The 24,353-nt window shown below is 35.6% G+C and overlaps 1 protein-coding gene across 2 annotated transcripts in view; it reads right to left on the reverse strand.

The window, feature by feature from the left end:
* Positions 1-24,353, reverse strand: part of ano2b (anoctamin 2b) — a 169,034-nt gene that overhangs the window by 131,290 nt on the left and 13,391 nt on the right. The window contains exon 3 of one of the 2 annotated variants that reach the window (XM_061961336.2): positions 17,948-18,129. In XM_061961336.2, the coding sequence (XP_061817320.1) occupies positions 17,948-18,129 (182 nt within the window). Of the gene's footprint in view, positions 1-15,254; positions 15,493-17,947; positions 18,130-24,353 lie in introns of those variants that run through there. The other variant, XM_061961337.2, reaches the window with a different exon arrangement.

The raw sequence follows: 24,353 nt of genomic DNA on the forward strand, positions 1-24,353 counted from the left end.
GTATAAAAACGAATATGGAAGCTGGACAAATAAGATGCCAAATAACTTAAACAAATTGAAAAACGTATTCGGGTGTTACCATTTAGTGGTCAGTCGTACGGAATATGTACCGTATTTTCCGCACTATAAGGCGCACCTAAAAACCACAATTTTTCTCAAAAGCTGACAGTGCGCCTAATAACCCGGTGCGCTTTATTACGATTCATTTTCATAAAGTTTCGGTCTCGCAACTTCGGTAAACAGCCGCCATCTTTTTTCCCGGTAGAACAGGAAGCGCTTCTTCTTCTACGCAAGCAACCGCCAAGGAAAGCACCCGCCCCCATAGAACAGGAAGCGCTTCACCCGCCCCCATAGAACAGGAAGCGCTTCACCCGCCCCCGGAAGAAGAAGAAAAAACGCGCGGATATCACCGTACGTTTCATTTCCTGTTTACATCTGTAAAGACCACAAAATGGCTCCTACAAAGGACAAGGATCCGGTTCATAAAAAGACGCAATCTCTCCATCCGCACACGGATTACTACCGTATTTCACAGCAACTGATATTCCTGTGAACTGCACTGTGGAACGGGAGCACGTACGGTGAATATTCGCACCACAGGGAATGAGAAGTCATCCTTCACTGTGGTTCTAGCTTGCCATGCTAACTTCCACCCAGGGTGACATTCAAAAGGAAGACCTTGCCAAAAGAGACCTTTCCAGCCGGCGTCATCATAAAAGCTAACTCGAAGGGATGGATGGATGAAGAAAAGATGAGCGAGTGGTTAAGGGAAGTTTACGCGAAGAGGCCGGGTGGCTTTTTTCACACAGCTCCGAAGGCGAACACACCTTCACTAAGACGGGCAGATAGCGCCGGTCGACATACGCCAACATCTGCCAGTGGATCGTAAATGCCTGGGCAGATATTTCGGTCACAACTGTGGTCCGAGCTTTCCGGAAGGCAGGATTCACAGAACTGCTGCACAACAACAGCGACACTGAATCCGATGACTTCGACGAGGCGGAGCCGGCCATTTTTGGATCCCACGCTCGCGCAACTTTTCAATTCGGACACCGAAGACGAAGAATTCGAAGGATTTACGAATGAAGAATAACTTCAGAAGGTGAGCGCTATGTTTATTTTGTGTGTTGTGACATTAACGTTCGAGCAACATTATGTTGCTATTTATTGCTCTACACCATTTTGAATTTTACTATGTTTGTGATTGCACATTTGCGTACATTTTGGGACAGAGTTGTTAGAACGCTGGTTTTCAATATATTATTAAAGTTTGACTGAACTATCTGACTGTTTTTTTGACATTCACTTTAGCGCAGCGTTTTTTTGACATTCACTTTAGCGCAGCGTAGGCGCGGCTTTTAGTCCGGGGCGGCTTATTGGTGGACAAAATTATGAAATATGTAATTCATAGAAGGTGCGGCTAATAATCCGGTGCGCCTTATAGTGCGGAAAATACGGTACTGTACTGTGCAATCTACTAATAAAAGTTCCAATCAATCAATCAAAAGTGTGAAGGAAAAAAGACCCTTTTTTATTTTAACCGTACATCCCGTCAAAAGCCTAAAGACTGACTGCACAGTTCCTGTCTTCACAATAAAAGTGCCGCTCCATCGCGCCTGCGCTTTCAAAATAAGAGTCTCCGAAAGCCAGTGCAAACAAGCTAGCAAGCTAGCAAGCTAGCAAGCTACGGAGTTTGCTGCCAATGTATTTCTTGTGAAGTGTATAAAAACGAATATGGAAGCTGGACAAATAAGAAGCCAAAAACCAACCACTTTCATGTGGTATTAGACAGAAAGGAGGAACTTTTTTTCTCCTCCATTTGAAAACGTGGACGTTACCAGCACTGCTTCCTGATTACAATCAATGCAAGTCATCAGAATCAGGTAATACACCAACTTATATTCTTGTCTTCATGAAAGAAAGGAATCTATATGTTAAACATGCATGTATAATTATTAAAACACCTTTAACATGTAAACAAAAACGGCAAAATAAATAAATATAAATTATATACTGTATATATCAATGTATGTGTATATATATATATATATATATATATATATATATATATATATGTGTGTGTGTATGTTACTCAGTACTTGAGTAGTTTTTTCACAACATACTTTTTACTTTTACTCAAGTAAATATTTGGGTGACTACTCCTTACTTTTACTTGAGTAATAAATCTCTAAAGTAACAGTACTCTTACTTGAGTACAATTTCTGGCTACTCTACCCACCTCTGCTAATAATGTTGTTGTATGCACACTGTGTCGAGCGGAAATGGCCTATCATAGCAGCACAACGGCAGCGTTCTTGCCATCACCATCAACTAGTCAATCGTCCGCGTGAGTATACGTTGTCATCATTACACAAAAACATGAATGTGTCATTTGTATCTGCGTTGTAAATTCATAAACTAAAGCACCGTTTCGCTCTGAGAGGAGCGTTTGGCGTGCCTGTTCAGTGTTTACAAAGACGCGCTCCTCTTTAACGCTAACGTTAATTAGTTGTGCAAATACCTTTTACAACATTAACAATTACGTATACTATGTAGAAACGAACAATTAACTTTCACTTTAATCATACTATCATTGTTGTGTTATTAAGCAAAATAAGCAAAAGTTTTACTTTTGTTGAAATGTTTACACTGTTGTTACAGAATATTTCGTTTTGCACTTTTTTGTATTGGATGTTTATCTTTATTTTTGCACATTTTAGCAAATAAGCAATACTTTTACTTTTGTTGAAATGTTTACACTGTTGTTACAGAATATTTCCGTTTTGCACTTTTTTGAATTGGATGTTTATCTTTATTTTTGCACATTTTAAAGCAAAATAAGCAATACTTTTACTTTTGAAATGCTTATACTATTGCAGAATATTAAGATTTGCACTGGATGTTTACTTTTATATTTGCACATTAAAAGCAAATAAGCTACTTTTAATTTTGTTAAATGTTTACATTGTTACAGAATATTTTGTCATGTTGTTGTCAATGTTGACTGAGTGGCCATACTTTTTTTTTTGTAAATAAAAGCCATGCCTTTTGAAAAAACTGGCCTACATTTATATTTTCATCTTCATTTTAAATAAAAAAAATAATCGGTAAAAGGAAAAATAATCTATAGATTAATCGAAAAAAATAATCTATAGATTAACCGATTAATCGAAAAAATAATCTATAGATTAATCGATAGAAAAATAATCGTTAGCTGCAGCCTTAGTTTAAAGAATATCATTTGAATCGCCACTACACCACGAAGCACGAGGAAAAATACCGGAATCTGTCTGATGAAGCGCGCGCAAGGGAGGCTGATGCGTTGATGGTAAAACTGCAAACCCAACAAGGACTTTTTGCCATATTTCCCACCCCCAGAGATGCAGCTGTCAGGACAAGTTTTGTCATTTCTCACAAAATCGCCAGAAAAAGTAAGGCGTTTTCTGACGGAGAGTTTATTAAGGAGTGCTTATTGGACTCTGTTGCGCTGATATGCCCGGAGGAGAGGGGCGCATTTGAGAACGTGTCACTCTCCCGACGCACTGTAACAAGGCGGGTTGAGACCATCGATGGAAACTTGGAACGGTCGACTTTGACTGTTTTTCGCTGGCTTTGGATGAGAGCTGCAATGTACGTGACACCGCCCAGCTGCTCATCTTCTTACGTGGGATAACTGCAGACTTTCAAATCACGGAGGAGCTGGCAGCCATGCAGTCAATTAAAAGGGACAACCACAGGTAATGACTTGTTCACATAGGTAAATGCGTGTTAGGACTGAAATGGGACAAGCTGGCAGGTGTGACAACAGATGGTTGTCCAAATCTGACGGGGAAAAATGTTGGACTTTTAAAGAGGATGCAGGATAAAGTGACAGAAATTGACATTTTTGCATTGTATTATACATCAGGAAGTGTTGTGTAAGACAGTGTTAAAAATAAAACTATTAAAAGCAATCTGCTTTTGTATAAAGTTAAGTTACGTTAAATGAAATTATTATTATTATTATTTATCTTACAGTATATCAAAAATAATTTGAGCAAAATTCAATTGAAATATTGTCGTCGGTGTGGCCCTCCAGCAGTGCTCAGGTTGCTCATGCGGCCCCCGGTAAAAATTAATTGCTCACCCCTGCACTACATTGTCTCATCCTGTCTTTTTACTTGCTTTGAAAGAAATGAGAAGACAAGTAGATATTTAGGATACGGGTGTCCCAACCCCATATTGATATCGGTCTGCTATGTGCAAAAAAAAAAAAAAAAAAACTCCACAATATGAGATTATATTGTCTTGCATGTCAAATTCATGATGTAAATTCAGATTTATTGATTTTTAAATGCGCCAGAAAATAACCTGTTTTGGACACTGTTGATGCTTCACTACGGTGTGTAGTGAAGCATGTTTAGCTATTCCTCATCCTCCAGTGATAATGCTACTTGTAAGAAACTTACTTTATTTGTTGCCATGGAGACCAAGATTAATGATTTAAAAATAGCTAAAACACTGCGGATGGACGTTAGCCTCTAACTAGCTAGCACCTCTTCCTGAGGGTGTTTCAGTGTTATAACTTCACCTTTATCTTGACTTTTTACACCAAAATGCGTCCATTCTCCCTTTTCTGTCTACACACTGTGTCTGCTTGTAAGTACTCTGTGTGTGTGCGCTGCCCAACATGCTCCTCTGCACGTAAAACCAGCAATGTCATGTTGTGATGACGCGCCGTCATGCCCGTTAAAAAAAGGGGGGGGGGCCAGGGTAACCGGTACTTTTTAGAGGCGGTATAGTACAGAATATGATTCATTAGTATGGCGGTACTATACTAGTACCGATGTACCGTACAACAAAAGTACACTGCAACACCCGTTTGATGATATTACAGCAAGAAGTACATGATGTAGTATTACGTAACCATTTGAATGAACATGAGCATCAGCGGCTACGTCGGCGCACACACACACACACACACACACACACACACACACACACACACACACACACACACACACACACACACACACACACACACACACACACACACACACACACACACACACACACACACACACAAGTGGCAGTTTGGCAGCTTCTCCAAAACCCTGAAGTGAGAACCTTCTGGCACAGAGTGGGCAGTCTCCTCACCTTTGGCTGTTTCAGTCTTTATTTAGCCAGGTAGTTGAGAGGGAGACAACACTGAGGACCACACTCTGCAGGCATGATGGGAGATTTCACATCATCTCTATTGTCAAAAGGAACTACTGTACATCCTGTAGATGGAACTACTGTACATCCTGTAGATGGAACTACTGTACATCCGGTAGATTTAACTACTGTACATACTGTAGATGGAACTACTGTACATCCTGTAGATGGAACTACTGTACATCCGGTAGATTTAACTACTGTACATACTGTAGATGGAACTACTGTACATACTGTAGATGTAATAATATATAGTGACAGTAGAACTGCTGTAAGCTTGCCACATTCTTGTCGACAAAATGACTCATTCAGGTTAATGACCATGAATTGCACTTTGATGAGTACACAGACGACATAATACAAACTACCTGTCCCACTCTTGCTGCTAATAAACCAACACAACAAGTCAACACACACAGGGCCGGCCCGTGGCATAGGCCGTATAGGCAAATGCTAAGGGCGCCGTCCATCAGGGGGCGCCACGCCAGTGCCACAAATGTTGGAGAAAAAAAAAAAAAAAAAGTTGATACTATTATTTCTAAATACAAAAAAATAATCCCACGTTAATTAAAATGCAAAGTAAAGCCTATTTAATAGAAATATTATTTGCAACAACATTACGCAGCCACCCCCCCCCCGCACGGTGCGCCCCCTCCCTTCCCGTATCATGACTCTTTTTGGACGTCACCACATCAAACAATCAACACAAGATGTCAAAACGGCCAAAACTGTCAGGTGCCCAGGGAAGAAAAAAAGAGAAAAGAGGAGGAGAAACGAGAAAAGACAGAGGTAGCAGGTATGCCTACATTAAATTATTTGTCTGTTACAGAATGTGATAGTAACCTGGCTTTTTAGCATTAAGCTAATGTTACATGATTCGGCAATTGCTAATCAATAAATAGCTAGTTCTGTTTTAACGTCGGGTTAATATTGTGGAGGGGGCTAAATTGTTATGGAAAATAATAATGTAACGTTAGGTAATTACAATACTCCCACCTTACATTCCTCAGGGACATTTGTATTAGATCTTTTAAGCAGGTGTTTTTTGTTTACATTGTTATTGCCTTCTGGTTAGCTAATGTTTGCCCTGCAGGTAATAGTCACTTTTCCACCCCTTTATATATTAGGTATAGTTGTAAGTAAAAAAAAAAAAAGGTCAAAGACAAAGCTATTCGGTTTCTTGTGAGTATATACACTTCACTGCCGATGTGGGGGGGGCGCCACCTAAAATCTTGCCTAGGGCGCCAGATTGGTTAGGGCCGGGCCTGAACACACATGTCACACACAACACAACAAGTCAACACACATGGTCACACAACACAACAAGTCAACACACATGTCACACAACACAACAAATCAACACACATGGTCACACACAACACAACCTGCTCACTGAACTTTGTGGATGTTATAAAAATGTCCAAACACAACACATAATTCAAATTTACACCCATTTATATCCCCTTGCAATGCATGATGGGAAAAATGCAAAACTCTCTCCACATTATCCATGTTTGGCACATTTTAGCTGCTTGATGTTTATGATTGATGACAACACTTTAAGGAGGTTGTCACAGAAGTAAACAAGGTACTCATAGTACTACATTTAATATCCAATTATATTAATTACTAATTATACTTTCATTGTATTAATATATACAGGTAAAAGCCAGTAAATTAGAATATTTTGAAAAACTTGATTTATTTCAGTAATTGCATTCAAAAGGTGTAACTTGTACATTATATTTATTCATTGCACACAGACTGATGCATTCAAATGTTTATTTCATTTAATTTTGATGATTTGAAGTGGCAACAAATGAAAATCCAAAATTCCGTGTGTCACAAAATTAGAATATTACTTAAGGCTAATACAAAAAAGGGATTTTTAGAAATGTTGGCCAACTGAAAAGTATGAAAATGAAAAATATGAGCATGTACAATACTCAATACTTGGTTGGAGCTCCTTTTGCCTCAATTACTGCGTTAATGCTGCGTGGCATGGAGTCGATGAGTTTCTGGCACTGCTCAGGTGTTATGAGAGCCCAGGTTGCTCTGATAGTGGCCTTCAACTCTTCTGCGTTTTTGGGTCTGGCATTCTGCATCTTCCTTTTCACAATACCCCACAGATTTTCTATGGGGCTAAGGTCAGGGGAGTTGGCGGGCCAATTTAGAACAGAAATACCATAGTCCGTAAACCAGGCACGGGTAGATTTTGCGCTGTGTGCAGGCGCCAAGTCCTGTTGGAACTTGAAATCTCCATCTCCATAGAGCAGGTCAGCAGCAGGAAGCATGAAGTGCTCTAAAACTTGCTGGTAGACGGCTGCGTTGACCCTGGATCTCAGGAAACAGAGTGGACCGACACCAGCAGATGACATGGCAAGAAACATCATCATCCACGCAAAAAACTCCATTCTCATCCACAACAGTACACCATGGCAAAAAAAGAACAATGCAACATTTGACGTCACTATGGGAAGTTTTGACGGAGCAGAAACGTGTGAACTCGTTGGGAGTTTCCTCCTCTCCCAGCTCGCTAGCCTCAATCTGAACCTTGGTATTTACCGTGATGACGGACTGGCAGTGTGTCGCGCCTCGCCAAGGAGCAGCGAGAATACCAAGAAGCGTATATGCCAAATTTTCAAAGAGAACGGCCTACGGATCACGATTGAAGCCAACAAGCAAACCGTCAACTTCCTTGACGTCACTTTCAACCTGAGAAATAACAGCTACCAACCATTCACGAAACCCAACACAACACTCCAATACGTGCACCATGACAGCAACCACCCAACAACCACCACGAAAAGAATACCTACCGGAATCAATAAAAGGCTATCGATGCTGTCATCTAGCAAAGCTGAATTTGACCAAGCAACCCCCCCCGTACCAAAAAGCCCTTGATGAAAGCGGATACAATTTCACCCTCACCTATGAACCCACGCGAGGAAACCAGCCAAAAAAGAACAGAAAACGGAACGACATCATCTGGTACAACCCCCCATACAGCAAAAACGTCTCAACTAACATTGGACACAAATTCCTCAATCTGATTGACAAACACTTTCCCAAAGACAACACCCTAAGAAAAGTATTCAACAAGAACAACATTAAATTGAGCTACAGCTGCATGAACAATATACGACAAATCATCTCAAACCACAACAAAACAATTGCAAATGAGCCGTCGGCCCCCAGACAGAGCGACTCCAAAACCAACAAAGACTGTAACTGCCGAAAGAAACCTGATTGCCCTCTCAACGGGGGGTGCTTACAAACATCAGTTGTCTACCAATCTAAGGTAATACGCAAGGACATTAACACATCCGACACATATGTAGGATTAACCGAGGGAGAATTCAAAACCAGATGGAACAACCACAAGGCTTCTTTCAGGAACAAAAACCTGCGAAATACCACAGAACTCAGCAAACACATTTGGGACCTCAAAGACAATAATGTTGAATATTCAATAACATGGCAAATTCTTGCATCCAGCACACCTTACAATAGTGGTAATAAAAGATATAACCTATGCTTGAAAGAGAAACTGTTTATTATTTACCGTCCAGACCTGTCATCCCTCAACAAGCGCAGCGAAATTGTGACAGCATGCCGCCATAGACGGAAACACCTCCTAGGTAACACATGAGCCAATCACCACGCCCCTACGCCAGCCTGTACCCACCCACTCTGTGCCCTATATAAACCATGGTATGCGTATGCTCCCATTAAAATCTCCTGATGATTGAGGGTACCCCCCCTCATGAAACAGGCCTGTAGAGATGAAATAGTCTTGTGATTTTTTTCCCACACATACACATATATATATATATATATATATATATATACACACACACACATATACATACATACATATATACATATATATACATCCATCATATATATATATATATATACACACATATACATACATATATATATATGTATGTATGTAATTTGGCCCTGCGATGAGGTGGCGACTTGTCCAGGGTGTACCCCGCCTTCCGCCCGATTGTAGCTGAGATAGGCTCCAGCGCCCCCCACGACCCCAAAGGGAATAAGCGGTAGAAAATGGATGGATGGATTTATATATAATAAATATAAATATATAAATATATAAACTCCAAGGTTTCTCATAGTCATTCTCATCGACGTCCCACTGGGTTGTGAGTTTTTCCTTGCCCTTAAGTGGGTGCTGAACCGCGGATGTCGTTGTGGCTTGTGCAGCCCTTTGAGACATTTGTGATTTAGGGCTATATAAATAAACATTGATTGATTGATTGATGATATATATACATACATACATACAGTACATATATATATGTATAGGCTAAAATTATTTACTGTATATACCCTATACATAAGTATATATATGTAGCCTATACATATTCGTGTATATATATGTGTATGTATTTATACATGTGTATATATGTATATGTATGTATATATACATACATATATACTGTACATATGCATAAATACATACACACATATATACACATATACATATATATACTGTATATATACATATATACATACATATGGTTACTTTACATGCAGTAAGCTTTCGGCCCCCGTCCAATTGAGTTTGAGCCCCATGTGGCCCCCAAGTCCTAAAGTCAGTGCAGTGTATATTAGGTGGAGGACTGTGTGGTGTATATTAGGTGTAGGACTGTGTGGTGTATATTAGGTGTAGGACTGTGTGGTGTATATTAGGTGGAGGACTGTGTGGTATATATTAGGTGGAGGACTGTGTGGTGTATATTAGGTGGAGGACTGTGTGGTGTATATTAGGTGGAGGACTGTGTGGTGTATATTAGGTGGAGGACTGTGTGGTGTATATTAGGTGGAGGACTGTGTGGTGTATATTAGGTGGAGGACTGTGTGGTGTATATTAGGTGGAGGAATGTGTGGTGTATATTAGGTGGAGGACTGTGTGGTGTATATTAGGTGGAGGACTGTGTGGTGTATATTAGGTGGAGGACTGTGTGGTGTATATTAGGTGGAGGACTGTGTGGTGTATATTAGGTGGAGGACTGTGTGGTGTATATTAGGTGGAGGACTGTGTGGGGGTGGACAGACGTGGGAGTGAGACCCAGAAAGACAATAAAGCACAAAGCAGGAACAAAGACCACAATAAGTATGAGTGAGGTATGCACATTCTCTGCTGGCCTTTACATGGCAGTCAGGGGTCAAAGAATAGGGGCAGCACTTTTAGGCCTTGTTTAGGACACACCATGCTGTTGCCATGGATACAGTACGTGTGGTACTACATGACACCTGACTACAGTCCATGCAGAACCTCAATAAGCTGACTATATTCATACTTTGCTTTTTCCTTCAACGTTTAAACCTCCAGATCAGTCATTCTCAAACTGTGGCACTCTAAAGTTCTAGTTGTACACCAAAGAAGAAATATTTAAACACAGTGTTACTGTTCAAACTGTGTGTCATGTTACAATAATATCAAATTTAATTGTAAAATAAAACTTCTACCTTGTTTTAATGAATACTTAGGCTTACTACACTCATTATGGTGGTACTTAATGAATACTTAGGTCTACTACACTACTGTATTTAATGTTGTCATTATGGTGGTACTTAATGAATACTTAGGTCTACTACACTACTGCATTTAAAAGTTAAAGAACCAATGATTGTCACACACACACTAGGTGTGGCGAAATTATTCTCTGCATTTAACCCATCACCCTTGATCACCCCCTGGGAGGTGAGGGGAGCAGTGGGCAGCAGCGGTGGCCGCGCCCGGGAATCATTTTTTGGTGATTTAACCCCCAATTCCAACCCTTGATACTGAGTGCCAAGCAGGGAGGTAATGGGTCCCATTTTTATAGTCTTTGGTATGACTCGGCCGGGGTTTGAACCCACAACCTACCGATCTCAGGGCGGACATTAATGTTGTCATTATGGTGGTACTTAATGAATACTTAGGTCTACTACACTACTGTATTTAATGGTGGTACTTAATGAATACTTAGGTCTACTACACTACTGTATTTAATGTTGTCATTATGGTGGTACTTAATGAATACTTAGGTCTACTACACTACTGTATTTAATGTTGTCATTATGGTAGTACTTAATGAATACTTAGGTCTACTACACTACTGTATTTATTGTTGTCATTATGGTGGTACTTAATGAATTCTTAGGTCTACTACACTACTGTATTTAATGTTGTCATTATGGTGGTACTTAATGAATACTTAGGTCTACTACACTACTGTATTTAATGTTGTCATTATGGTGGTACTTAATGAATACTTAGGTCTACTATACTACTGTATTTAATGTTGTCATCATGGTGGTACTTAATGAATACTTAGTTCTACTACACTACTGTATTTAATGTTGTCATTATGGTGGTACTTAATGAATACTTAGGTCTACTACACTACTGTATTTAATGTTGTCATCATGGTGGTACTTAATGAATACTTATTTCTACTACACTACTGTATTTAATGTTGTCATTATGGTGGTACTTAATGAATACTTAGGTCTACTATACTACTGTATTTAATGTTGTCATCATGGTGGTACTTAATGAATACTTATTTCTACTACACTACTGTATTTAATGTTGTCATTATGGTGGTACTTAATGAATACTTAGGTCTACTACACTACTGTACTTAATGTTGTCATTATGGTGGTACTTAATGAATACTTAGGTCTACTACACTACTGTATTTAATGTTGTCATTATGGTGGTACTTAATGAATACTTAGGTCTACTACACTACTGTATTTAATGTTGTCATTATGGTGGTACTTAATGAATACTTAGGTCTACTACACTACTGTACTTAATGTTGTCATTATGGTGGTACTTAATGAATACTTGGGTCTACTACACTACTGTATTTAATGTTGTCATTATGGTGGTACTTAATGAATACTTAGGTCTACTACACTACTGTATTTAACGTTGTCATTATGGTGGTACTTAATGAATACTTAGGTCTACTACACTACTGTATTTAATGTTGTCATTATGGTGGTACTTAATGAATACTTAGGTCTAATACACTACTGTATTTAATGTTGTCATTATGGTGGTACTTAATGAATACTTAGGTCTACTATACTACTGTATTTAATGTTGTCATCATGGTGGTACTTAATGAATACTTAGTTCTACTACACTACTGTATTTAATGGTGGTACTTAATGAATACTTAGGTGTACTACACTACTGTATTTAATGGTGGTACTTAATGAATACTTAGGTCTACTACACTACTGTATTTAACGTTGTCATTATGGTGGTACTTAATGAATACTTAGGTCTACTACACTACTGTATTTAATGTTGTCATTATGGTGGTACTTAATGAATACTTAGGTCTACTACACTACTGTATTTAATGGTGGTACTTAATGAATACTTAGGTCTACTACACTACTGTATTTAATGGTGGTACTTAATGAATACTTAGGTGTACTACACTACTGTATTTAATGTTGTCATTATGGTGGTACTTAATGAATACTTAGGTCTAATACACTACTGTATTTAATGTTGTCATTATGGTGGTACTTAATGAATACTTAGGTCTACTACACAACTGCTGAGTGTTTTCTGAGGTGTTCTTAGTGAAAAAGTGTGAGAAGAACTGCTTAGATCAATTTTAGGTCTGTGGATAAAAAGTTATTTTTGTTTTGTTTTCTGCTCTTTTTGTCAAAGCCCTGTGTTTATGGAAAAAAACCCAGAAAATGTGTATTATTTTCCCCCAGAAAAATACATCAAAGTGTAATATTTGATGTGAGGTCATTTGAGCATGAAATAGGTCAATAAATCAAAACACTGATTTTAATTCATTATTATTTTTTGAGCTATGATAGTTTAATAAAACAAATCCCACTAAAATTCCCAGGGACCCAAAAAGGTCCCAGTCATAAAAGTGTAAAAAAAAAAGGTGATAAGTGTTTTTACTTTCGACGCTTAAATCAACTTCAAATCTCTCCATCAATTATACATTTTTATTATTTGTTTTTGTTACTTTGCTTTATGCCCTTTTTTGTCAAAGAAAACTTTGTTTTGAACATGGCAAACGCAAAATATGCAATATTTCCCTAGAAAATATTTCAAAGAGTAATATTTGATGTGAAGTAATTGGATCCTTCAATAATTCATAACATTATTTATTATATTTCATTATTGTTTTTGAGCAACGACCGTTGATGATTGGGCCCCACTCACAAAAGTGTGAAAAAATAAGTCAGACATTTTTACTTCAACACTTTGTTTGTTTTATGCTCTTTTTGTCAATGAAAGTGTCGTTTTTAAATGGCAAACACACTAAATATGCAATATATCATTATTGATGACAGCTTCAAAATTAAAAAAAAATAGTGTTTTAGTCAACATTGCAACTTTTTCCCATAACATTTCACCTCTTGTGAAAGCTTTTTTTGACACTGAATATATGTATCTGAATTTTTTGCATTTGAATTTTGCAAAAAATCAAATTATGCCGACAATTTAATGGATTCTGCGTAAAAAATTAAATGTAAAAAAAATTCAGTGTAAAAAAAACTGAGTGTATAAAAATTCAGAGTAAAAAAATTCAGTGTATCAAAATTCAGGCTAAAATAAATTCTGTGTAAAAAATTTGAATGTATAAATATTCAGAGTAAAAAAATTCAGTGTAAAATAAATTCAGTGTAAAAAAAATCAGTGTATAAAAATTCAGAGTAAAAAAATTCTGCGTAAAAAAGTCAGTTAAAAAAAATTCAGAGTAAAAAAAAATAAAATAAGTGTTTTAGTCAACATTGCAACTTTGTCCTGTAACATTTCACCTCTTGTGAAAACTTTTTTTGACAATGAATTTATGCAAATAATCAAATTATGCCGACCATTTAATGGAAAATACATTTTAAAATTCAGTGTATAAAACATGTGTTTTAAAATTCAATGTAAAGAACATTATGTGTAAAAAATTAAATGTAAAAAAAAACTGTGTATAAAAATTCAGTGTAAAAAAAATTCAGTGTATCAAAATTCAGGGTAAAATAAATTCTGTGTAAAATGTCAATGTACAAAAATTCAGAGTAAAAAAAATTCAGTGTATCAAAATTTAGTGTAAAAAATTTCAGAGTAAAATAAATTCAGTGTATAAAAATTCAGAGTAAAATAAATTATTTTTACACTGAATTTGTTTTACTCTGATTTTTTTACATTGAATTTATTTACTCTGAATGTTTTACATTACATTTTTTACTCTGTATTTTCATACATTGACTTTTTTTACACTGAATCTTTTTACACTGAATTATTTATACTGAATTTATTTTACCCTAAATTTATTTTACTCTGAATCTTTTTACACTGAAATTTTTTACTCTGAATTTCTTGACACTGAAATGTTTACATTTAATATTTTTACCCTGAATTTTTATACACTGAATTTTTTTACATTTAATTTCTTACACAGAATGTTCTTTATATTGAATTTTAAAACACATGTTTTATACACTGAATTTATTTTATTATTTTACATTGAATTTTGTGAAGTTTTTTTTTTTTTTTTTTTACATCAAATTATGCTGAACATTTCATTGAAAAAAAATTCAGTGTATAAAAATTAAACGTAAAAAAATTCAGTATATAAAAAATTCAGTGTCTAAACATTTCAGTATGTAAAAAATCAGTGCATAAAAATTCAGAGTAAAAAAAAAAGTCAGTTAAAAAAAATTCAGAGTAAAAAAATTCTGTGTATTTTATTCCCTTTTTTTTTTTATATATGTTTAGGGTTTTTTTAATAGCATTTTTAAAATGTTCCGCGGGCAGTTAGAAACATCTGCGGGTTGCAAATGTCCTCCGGGGCCACACTTTGGAACTTTAGTCTCCACTAATGATTGGACTAGAGAGTCACTAAAGTTCCTCAGTGCAGATACACTAATGTTATTTGAAGGAGTAAAAGTACATCTTCTAACAAACATTTGAATGAGTGAGGTAGAACATGCATATTGCGGGTGCAAAGGAAGTGTAGTACACGCAGTAGCAAAAAGACGCAGGTTGTACTCACGGGGATCTTGTCCTCGGTCTGCATGCTGGCCGCCTAAAGACAACCACACACGTGGGAGAAGATGACGATGACGACGATAAAAGTTGGCACGACGGCAGCCGAATTCATCACCGCCGCCCTCGGCTCCATCCCCGCCACTTTGACACTACAACTCCCCGCGGTTAGTCCGCAGTCGGGGGGCAACAGGTCGCATCGCGCGGATCGCCAACGGGCTTCGGCTCGGACTGGGAAAGGGAAGCGCGCACCGGCAGCATGGCGCGCGCGGGGGAGATGCGTGCACACGCTGCGACCATGCGTGTGCGTGTGCGTGCAGGCTGCGTGCGCACCTCCGGCGTGTGGGGCACACAGACCACGCGTGGAAAATGTCCTTTTTTCCCCCCGTGGATTTGATGCGCACTCGGCGGACACTTCATTAGGTACACCTACACGATCCAATACCACTTTTTGTCAAATTAAAAAAAACGATTATAAAGATTATTTTGTAATCGACATGAAGATAGTTTTTTTTTAACAGTGATCGACTAAGATCCAAATGTCACGTGATGTGCGGATCGATACTGAAACAGCCATACCGGCCGATACCAGACATTGATGATATCATTTTTCATGAGTTTTTGTTTTATGCTAACAAAATTGACTGAAATGCTAACATGCTAGCACCAAGTAACATCCATGACTTTTTGTTTTATACTAACAAAATTGACTGAATTGCTAACATGCTAACCTGCTAGCACCAAATAACAATATTCATGAGTTTTTGTTTTATACTAACAAATTACATATAATGCTAACAGCTAGCACACTAACCTGCTACCAGCAAATAACAATATCCGTGAGTTTTTGTTTTATACTAACAAAATTGACTATAATGCTAACTTACTAACAGTTAGCATGCTAACCTGATAGTGCCAAATAACAATATTCATGAATTTTTGTTTTATGCTAACAAAATTGACTGAAATGCTAACATACTAACAGTTAGCATGCCAACCTGCTAGCACCAAATAACAATATTCATGAATTTCTGTTTCATACCAACAACATTTACTGAAATGCTAACATGCTGACAGTTAGCATGCCAACCTGCTAGCACCAAATAACAATATTCATGAATTTCTGATTCATACCAACAACATTTACTGAAATGCTAACATACTAACAGTTAGCAAACTAACCTGCTAGCACCAAATAACAATATGCATGAGTTTTTGTTTTATGCCAACAAAACTGACTGAAATGCTAACATGCTAACAGTTAGCATGCTAACCTGATAGCACCAAATAACAATAACCATGAGTTTTTGTTTTATGCCAACAAAATTGACTGAAATGCTAACATTCTAACAGTTAGCATGATAACCTGCTAGCACCAAATAACAATATGCATGAGTTTTTGTTTCATGCCAACAAAATTGACTGAAATGCTAACATGCTAACAGTTAGCATGCTAAGCTGATAGCACCAAATAACAATATTCATGAATTTTTGTTTTATGCTAACAAAATTGACCGAAATGCTAACATACTAACAGTTAGCAAACTAACCTGCTAGCACCAAATAACAATATGCATGAGTTTTTGTTTTATGCTAACAAAATTGACTGAAATGCTAACAGTTAGCATGCTAACCTGCTAGCACCAAATAACAATATCCATGAGTTTTTGTTTTATGCTAACAAAATGACTGAAATGCTAACATGCTAACAGTTAGCATGCTAACCTGCTAGCACCAAATAATATGCATGAGTTTTTGTTTTACGCTAACAAAACTGACTGAAATGCTAACATGCTAACAGTTAGCATGCTAACCTGCTAGCAGCAAATAACAATATTCATGAGTTTTTGTTTTACTCTAACAAAATTGACTGAAATGCTAACATGCTAACAGTTAGCATGCTATCCTGCTAGCACCAAATAACAATATCCATGAGTTTTTGTTTTATGCTAACAAAATTGACTGAAATGCTAACATACTAACAGTTAGCATGCTAACTTGCTAGCACCAAAATAACAATATTCATGAGTTTTTGTTTTATGCTAACAAAATTGACTGAAATGCTAACATGCTAACAGTTAGCATGCTAACCTGCTAGCACCAAATAACAATATCCATGAGTTTTTGTTTTATGCTAACAAAATTGACTGAAATGCTAACAGTTAGCATGCTAACCTGCTAGCACCAAATAACAATATCCATGAGTTTTTGTTTTATGCTAACAAAATGACTGAAATGCTAACATGCTAACAGTTAGCATGCTAACCTGCTAGCACCAAATAATATGCATGAGTTTTTGTTTTACGCTAACAAAACTGACTGAAATGCTAACATGCTAACAGTTAGCATGCTAACCTGCTAGCAGCAAATAACAATATTCATGAGTTTTTGTTTTACGCTAACAAAATTGACTGAAATGCTAACATGCTAACAGTTAGCATGCTATCCTGCTAGCACCAAATAACAATATCCATGAGTTTTTGTTTTATGCTAACAAAATTGACTGAAATGCTAACATACTAACAGTTAGCATGCTAACTTGCTAGCACCAAAATAACAATATTCATGAGTTTTTGTTTTATGCTAACAAAATTGACTGAAATGCTAACATGCTAACATGCTAGCACCAAGTAACAGCCATGAGTTCGTTTCACACTTCTAAATGGACTAAAATGACATAAAAACGTGTTCATTGGTCACCTTCAGAAGACTCTGGGCCTCCTCGTTCCAGACTTGCTCTTTGTGGATGCTGGAGGTCAGAGGGTCCAGACCCATGACGGACACGTCCCTGGTCAGGTGGTACAGGGCGTCGCTGTGGATGGAGGAGGACTCGCTGAGAGCCGTGGCCACCCGGATCAGACCTCGTCCAGTTCCTCGCGACTCTGCAAGTCAAGTCCTTTATTTGTTGGACAATCAACAACAAGTCCATGTCCGAGTTTCACGTTCAAATTCAAGTCCATGTCCGAGTCTCACGTTCAAATTGAAGTCCATGTCCGAGTCTCACGTTCAAGTTTAAGTCCATGTCCGAGTCTCACGTTCAAATTCAAGTCCATGTCCGAGTCTCACGTTCAAATTGAAGTCCATGTCCGAGTCTCACGTTTAAGTTTAAGTCCATGTTCGAGTCTCACGTTCAAATTCAAGTCCATGTCCGAGTCTCACGTTCAAGCGCTAGTGTAGATCGAATAGTGGGTCGGGACCTCCGCGGGCATCACGGTGTGGTGTCAGGAAACCCTACTTGGTACTTTTTTTGACACTGAATTTAGGGAACGGAATTTTTTGCATTTGAATTTTGTGAACTTTTACGCTGAATCTTTTTACACTTTGTTTTACTCTGAATTTTTTTTACATTTAATTTTTTCACTCTGAATTTCTATACACTGACTTTTTTACATTGAATTTATTTTACTCTAAATTTATTTTACTCTGAATCGTTTTACACTGAATTATTTATACTGAATTTATTTTACCCTAAATTTATTTTACTCTGAATTTTTATACACTGAATTTCTTGACACTGAAATGTTTACATTTAATATTTTTACCCTGAATTTTTATACACTGAACGTTTTTACACTGAATTTTTTACATTGAATTTTGTGAACTGGATTTTTTTTTTACATGAAATTATGCTGAACATTTCATTGAAAAAAAAATTCAGTGTATAAAAATTCAGTGTAAAAAAATTCAGTATACAAAAAATTCAAGTGTAGAAAAAATTCAGTTTAAAAAAATTCAATGTCTAAACTTTTCAGTATGTAGAAATTCAGTGTAGAAAAAATTAATTGGAAAAAAATTTAGTGTCTAAACTTTTCAGTATGTAAAAATTCAGTGTAGAAAAAATTCAGTGTAAAAAAATTCAGTGTCTAAACTTTTCAGTATGTAAAAATTCAGTGTAGAAAAAATTCAGTGTAAAAAAATTCAGTGTCTAAACTTTTCAGTATGTAAAAATTCAGTGTAGAAAAAATTCATTGTAAAAAAATTTAGTGTCTAAACTTTTCAGTATGTAAAAATTCAGTGTATAAAAAATTCAGTGTAAAAAAATTCAGTGTCTAAACATTTCAATATGTAAAAAATCAGTGTATAAAAATTCAGTGAAAAAAAATTCTATGTAAAAAAATTCACTGTATAAAAATACAGTGTAAAAAAATGTATCCATCCATCCATTTTCTACCGGGGTGGCTGGAGCCTATCCCAGCTGCAAGTGCAGATTCTAACCATTAGAATCATTTCTATAGTTTGAAAAGATCCAGCGGGCCATTAAAGTGTTAATGAAGTTGTATTATGTCCAGTTAACTGCCTTTTTTATGCAAGACCTGTCATGTGACTTCAAACTTGACACCTCATTGGCTTCTTCTGAGACAGGATCAATTGTTTCAGTCTTCATTTATCGGAAGTGAGTCTTGCTTTTTGAGGCAGCACATTTTTTTTACACCGAATTTTCATACACTGAATTTTTTATACACATAATTCTTTTTACTCTGAATTTGTATACACTGACTGTTTTTACACTGAATTTATTTTTACGCTAAATTTATTTTACTCTGAATCTTTTTCAACTTAATTTTTTTACACTAATTTTTTTTACATTGAGTTTTTTTCCTCTGAAGTTTTTACATTTAATTGTTTTACACTGAATTTTTATACACTGAATTTTTTGACACTGAATTTTTTTACTTTAAATTTTTTTACACTGAATTTATTCTACTCAAATTTTTTTTGACTCTGAATCTTTTTACACTGAATTTTTTTTACACTGATTTTTTGACATTTAATTTTTTTACCCTGAATTTTTATACACTGGATTTTTACACTGAACTTTTTACATAGAATTTTTTTACTCTGAATTTTTATACACTACATTTTTTTACATTGAATTTGTTGTACCCTGATTTTTTTTACACATAATTTTTTGCATTGGATTCATTTTCTATGAATTTCTATACATAGTTTTTTTTTTAACTCTTAATGTTTATACACTGCATTTTTTTACACTGAATGTATTTTACTCAAAATTTATTTTACTCTGAATTCTTTTACACTGAATTTTTTTTTAACACAGAATTGATTTTTACTCTAAAAATGTTTCCACTGTATCCTAATACACAGATTTTTTTAACGCTGAATTTTAAACACTGTATTCTTTTCATACTGAATTAGTTTGGCACTAATTGTTCTCATCACCAGACTGGGGATTGGTGGACATGTGGGACGTGACCAGTTATAAGGGGACACACTTCCGGGGGAAGAGGGTAGTTGTTGTTCTGGAAAGTCTGATAATAAACTCACCGGCTCAGAACTACTGCTCTCTCGCCTCATTATCTCCACTCCCCAAACACTGATTTGTTTACACTGAATTTTTTTACCACTGAATTTTGATACACTGAATTTTATAACACAAGTTGGAGGTGAGTCTTGGATCTGGGTCATCATGTTTCCTCATCTTTTTTGTTCCCGGACTGAAAACGTCCTTTCTTTTTGCGACAATAATAAAGGTTGTGGTTATTCAGGGATTCTGTCGCCATGGTAACACAGCAGGCTTCCTGGTTCCAGCACCACGGACAGCTCACTGCCTCTCCTACATAACCACCATGAGGAAGTACGAGGTCGACGTCAAACATTTCTGTGCGAGAGATACACTTGAATTATTCATTCATTCATTTGTGAAGTTGCTGTTTGGCCTGCTGGGGTTGTGGCAGCAGGCCTCGCAACTGGAGGGTGGCCAGGATGAATATAGTATGGGGGAGAAACTCCCTCTGGTGTTAGTTTTAGGCCATCGGTGCCCAAACTACGGCCCGCCGACGTCTTCAAGTTGAAATATTATCCACAGGGAGACTGCAATCATTTTAAGAATGTTGTTATGAGGACATTAGTAATTCAGGTCAATGACCTTTAATTATGTGCAGCAAATGCAAATAACCTTCCCTAGTCATGGTGCAGCAAAAAAAAAAAAAAATCCAACCACACAAAAAGTCAACACATAACACAACCTGCTCACTCAAATTTGTGAATATTATAAAAAAAAATGTCCAGGCACCATACATAAGACAAAATTACAAGTATTTGTTTTTCTTTGTACAGTGCAACAAAAATCTGTAGATTTTACAGGAAAATACTGACAGCTTTTGCCAAGATTTCATTGTAAAATATACTTTGTTTTTTTTTGCAAACGGGAAGATGGAAAGGCAGCATCACAGTTTTTACTGTACAAACTATGTTTTTATTCATGGCAAAATGTAGCTGACTGACCTAGCAGTGTTTTGCCGTAAAAGTCATTTTCACAGTGAACAATTTGATGGATAACTTGCTTTAAAATCATGAGTGGAGCTGATATTGAAGTACTTATTTTAATTCAAACACAAACATGTTTGGAATGTAATATTAGATGAAGTTTAAAAGAAATTGCTTGCAGTACATGCATTTTTTTTTTTTGTCAAAATGAAAGTTAAATACTTTTAGTGAAAAAAGACACAAATTAATTCCAGGTGATCACGGGCCACATTAAATGAGGATTTGGCCCCCGGGGCCTTGTGTTTGACACCTGTGTTCTAAAGGGTCGTAGTTGTACTCGCATTTTTATTATTTTCTAAATATTATTGTTGTTAGAATAATTGTTTCTAAATTATCACAAAAGCTTTGTATTACATTGAGTTCCTGGCAGGGGACGGGAGCTGTCTTTGGGGCCTACCAGGAAGAAGGCTCGTAAAACTCCACTGTGACTTCAAAGCGGACAGATGGCAGGATCTGCCCAATTTCCAGACAAACTCTTTTTGAAGTATTTTATGAACTCTCTTTGAACTCTTTTTGAATTATTTTACGACCTCTTCTTTTGAACTGTTCGGTAACCAAAGGCAACGCTGTTTACGACCCACTTCCCTCTGGAAGCAGCGGTGGTCAGGTGGGGGGAGAAAGTCAAATAAAGAAGGAGTGCAATCTTTTGGCAGAGGGTGGGTGACATTGTAAGAGGTTACAGGTCGACACGTTTTCTCCTAAACATTGAGTCCAAATTGAATTCTGCCTCTGTTTCATTCTTTGCCTCTTGTCTTGTTTAATAGATGTCATTAGTGTTTGAACCTGACAATTGTAGTTGTATTCGTACTTTTTATACCCATTAATGCATTTTATTCTGATTATTTGTGTTCGTTTTTTTGTATTGTTAAAATGCCAAACATTTTTATAGGTGAGAAAACATTCAAAGGAGTGATGTTGCTGCAAAAACATGAACATATGACACCGCCTTATGGAATGTTTACAATCATTTGTTGTACTAAAGAAAGAAATCGTTAAAAAGATGATGTTTTGATAGAATATAGAAGTTGTGAGAGAATATAGAAGTTGTGAGCTAGCTAACTTGGCATAGCACTGCTATAGACATTTATCCAAGAAAATATGGGAAAGCTGCTCTCCAGGGTAAATGCTGTACATTATTATTACATGACCTCATAAAACTACTCTATTTGTTTGTACTACATTCTATTGTATTGTCTTTATACAATATTTGTCATCTCAAAGTTGTCCTTTTTGAAAAAGCAAGTTACATGTTGAAATTGGGCTGTTTTGAAGAGGTGAGATTTAAATTCATTCCAATGGACGACACCGCTTTGCAATACGACTTTTTCAAGGTACGAGCTCTGTCACGGAACCAATTAAATTTGTATCCTGAGGAACTGCAGTATGTTGGAACTGGAGTAATGTAATAAACCGCAATAAACAATATTTATTTAGGAAATAAAATTAATTCTAATCCCAAAAGAGGACCATTCCATTTGATTATTAGTATGTGCGCACTAAGCTACATTAGTGATAAAGTTGAATATTTTATTTTCCAAATGTTTCAAAGCAGACAACTACGGAAGGGTAGTAATAAATCATGTATATTAGCTTAGCATTAGCATGTTTTTACACCAAAATGGTGTAAAAACCAAAACTTTTTAAGGGCTAATTTTACTATCTCCAATGTATGCTATACTTGTTGATGTGTACTTATTATGAAGTACACAACAATTATTATAAAGAACACAACAAAGCAAGCAGACATTTACAGCCCTCTACTCTCTGCCGCGACTATAAATAGTATCATCTGTCTAAAATTGTTGTAAGTACACCTCTGCATAACATTATATCCGTATAAACATTACAGAAAATGAAAAAGATTAAAAGAACATACATTTACAATTACATTTTATTGACATTGTTTTTTAATCTGTAACAGAATTTTATTTTATTTTATTTTTTTAACATAATAACAGAAAATATTTAAAGTGCGTCAATTTGCCTGAAAAATAAAATAAAATCCTTAAACTATAAAAAAAAATGTTGACTGAATTTAACCATTTGAGACTGAAAATTTTAATGAAATAAATTCAATAAATAATACATAATTCAAATTGATCAGCAACATTAACTGAGAAGCAAAATATTTAAAACACTTTCACCTACAAAACAATTTGTGCAATTTTTTTTTTCAAAATGAGGATAGCAGGATTGTTTTAATTTTATGAAAAATAAATAAATAAATAAAAATTAATAAAAACATATATATATATATATTTTAAATTTTTTTATTTTAAATGAAAAAAAAAATTAAAAGGAAGTTAGGATTAAAAAAAATAAATTAAATAAAAAATAGATTTAAAAAAAAGTAAGGATAATTGTTTTATTTTAATTTTAAATAAAAACATTAAAAAAGGAAGTCAGGATTTAGAAAATTAAATAAATAAAAAAAATAGATAAAAAAATAAGTAAGGATAATTGTTTTTATTTAATTTTTTTTAAAAGGAAGTTAGGATAATTGTTTTTATTTTAATTTTAAATAAAACATTTTTAAAAGGAAGTCAGGATTTTAAAAAATTCAATTAAATAAAAAAATTATTGACAAAGGATTAAGGATATTTATTTTAATTTTTATTTTAAATAAAAATAATAAAAAGGAAGTCAGCATTAAAAATAAAAAATAAAAAGATGATTAAAAATGAAATAAGGATAATTGTTTTTAGTTTTATTAAAAAAAAAAAAGCAAGTCAGGATTAAAATAAATAAATAGATTAAAAAAGGAAGTAAGAATAATTGTTTTTCATTTTTATATAGATAAACTAAAAATAAAAAAAGG

The sequence above is a fragment of the Nerophis lumbriciformis genome, linkage group LG05, assembly GCF_033978685.3.
Source record: "Nerophis lumbriciformis linkage group LG05, RoL_Nlum_v2.1, whole genome shotgun sequence".
Taxonomy (NCBI): domain Eukaryota; kingdom Metazoa; phylum Chordata; class Actinopteri; order Syngnathiformes; family Syngnathidae; genus Nerophis; species Nerophis lumbriciformis.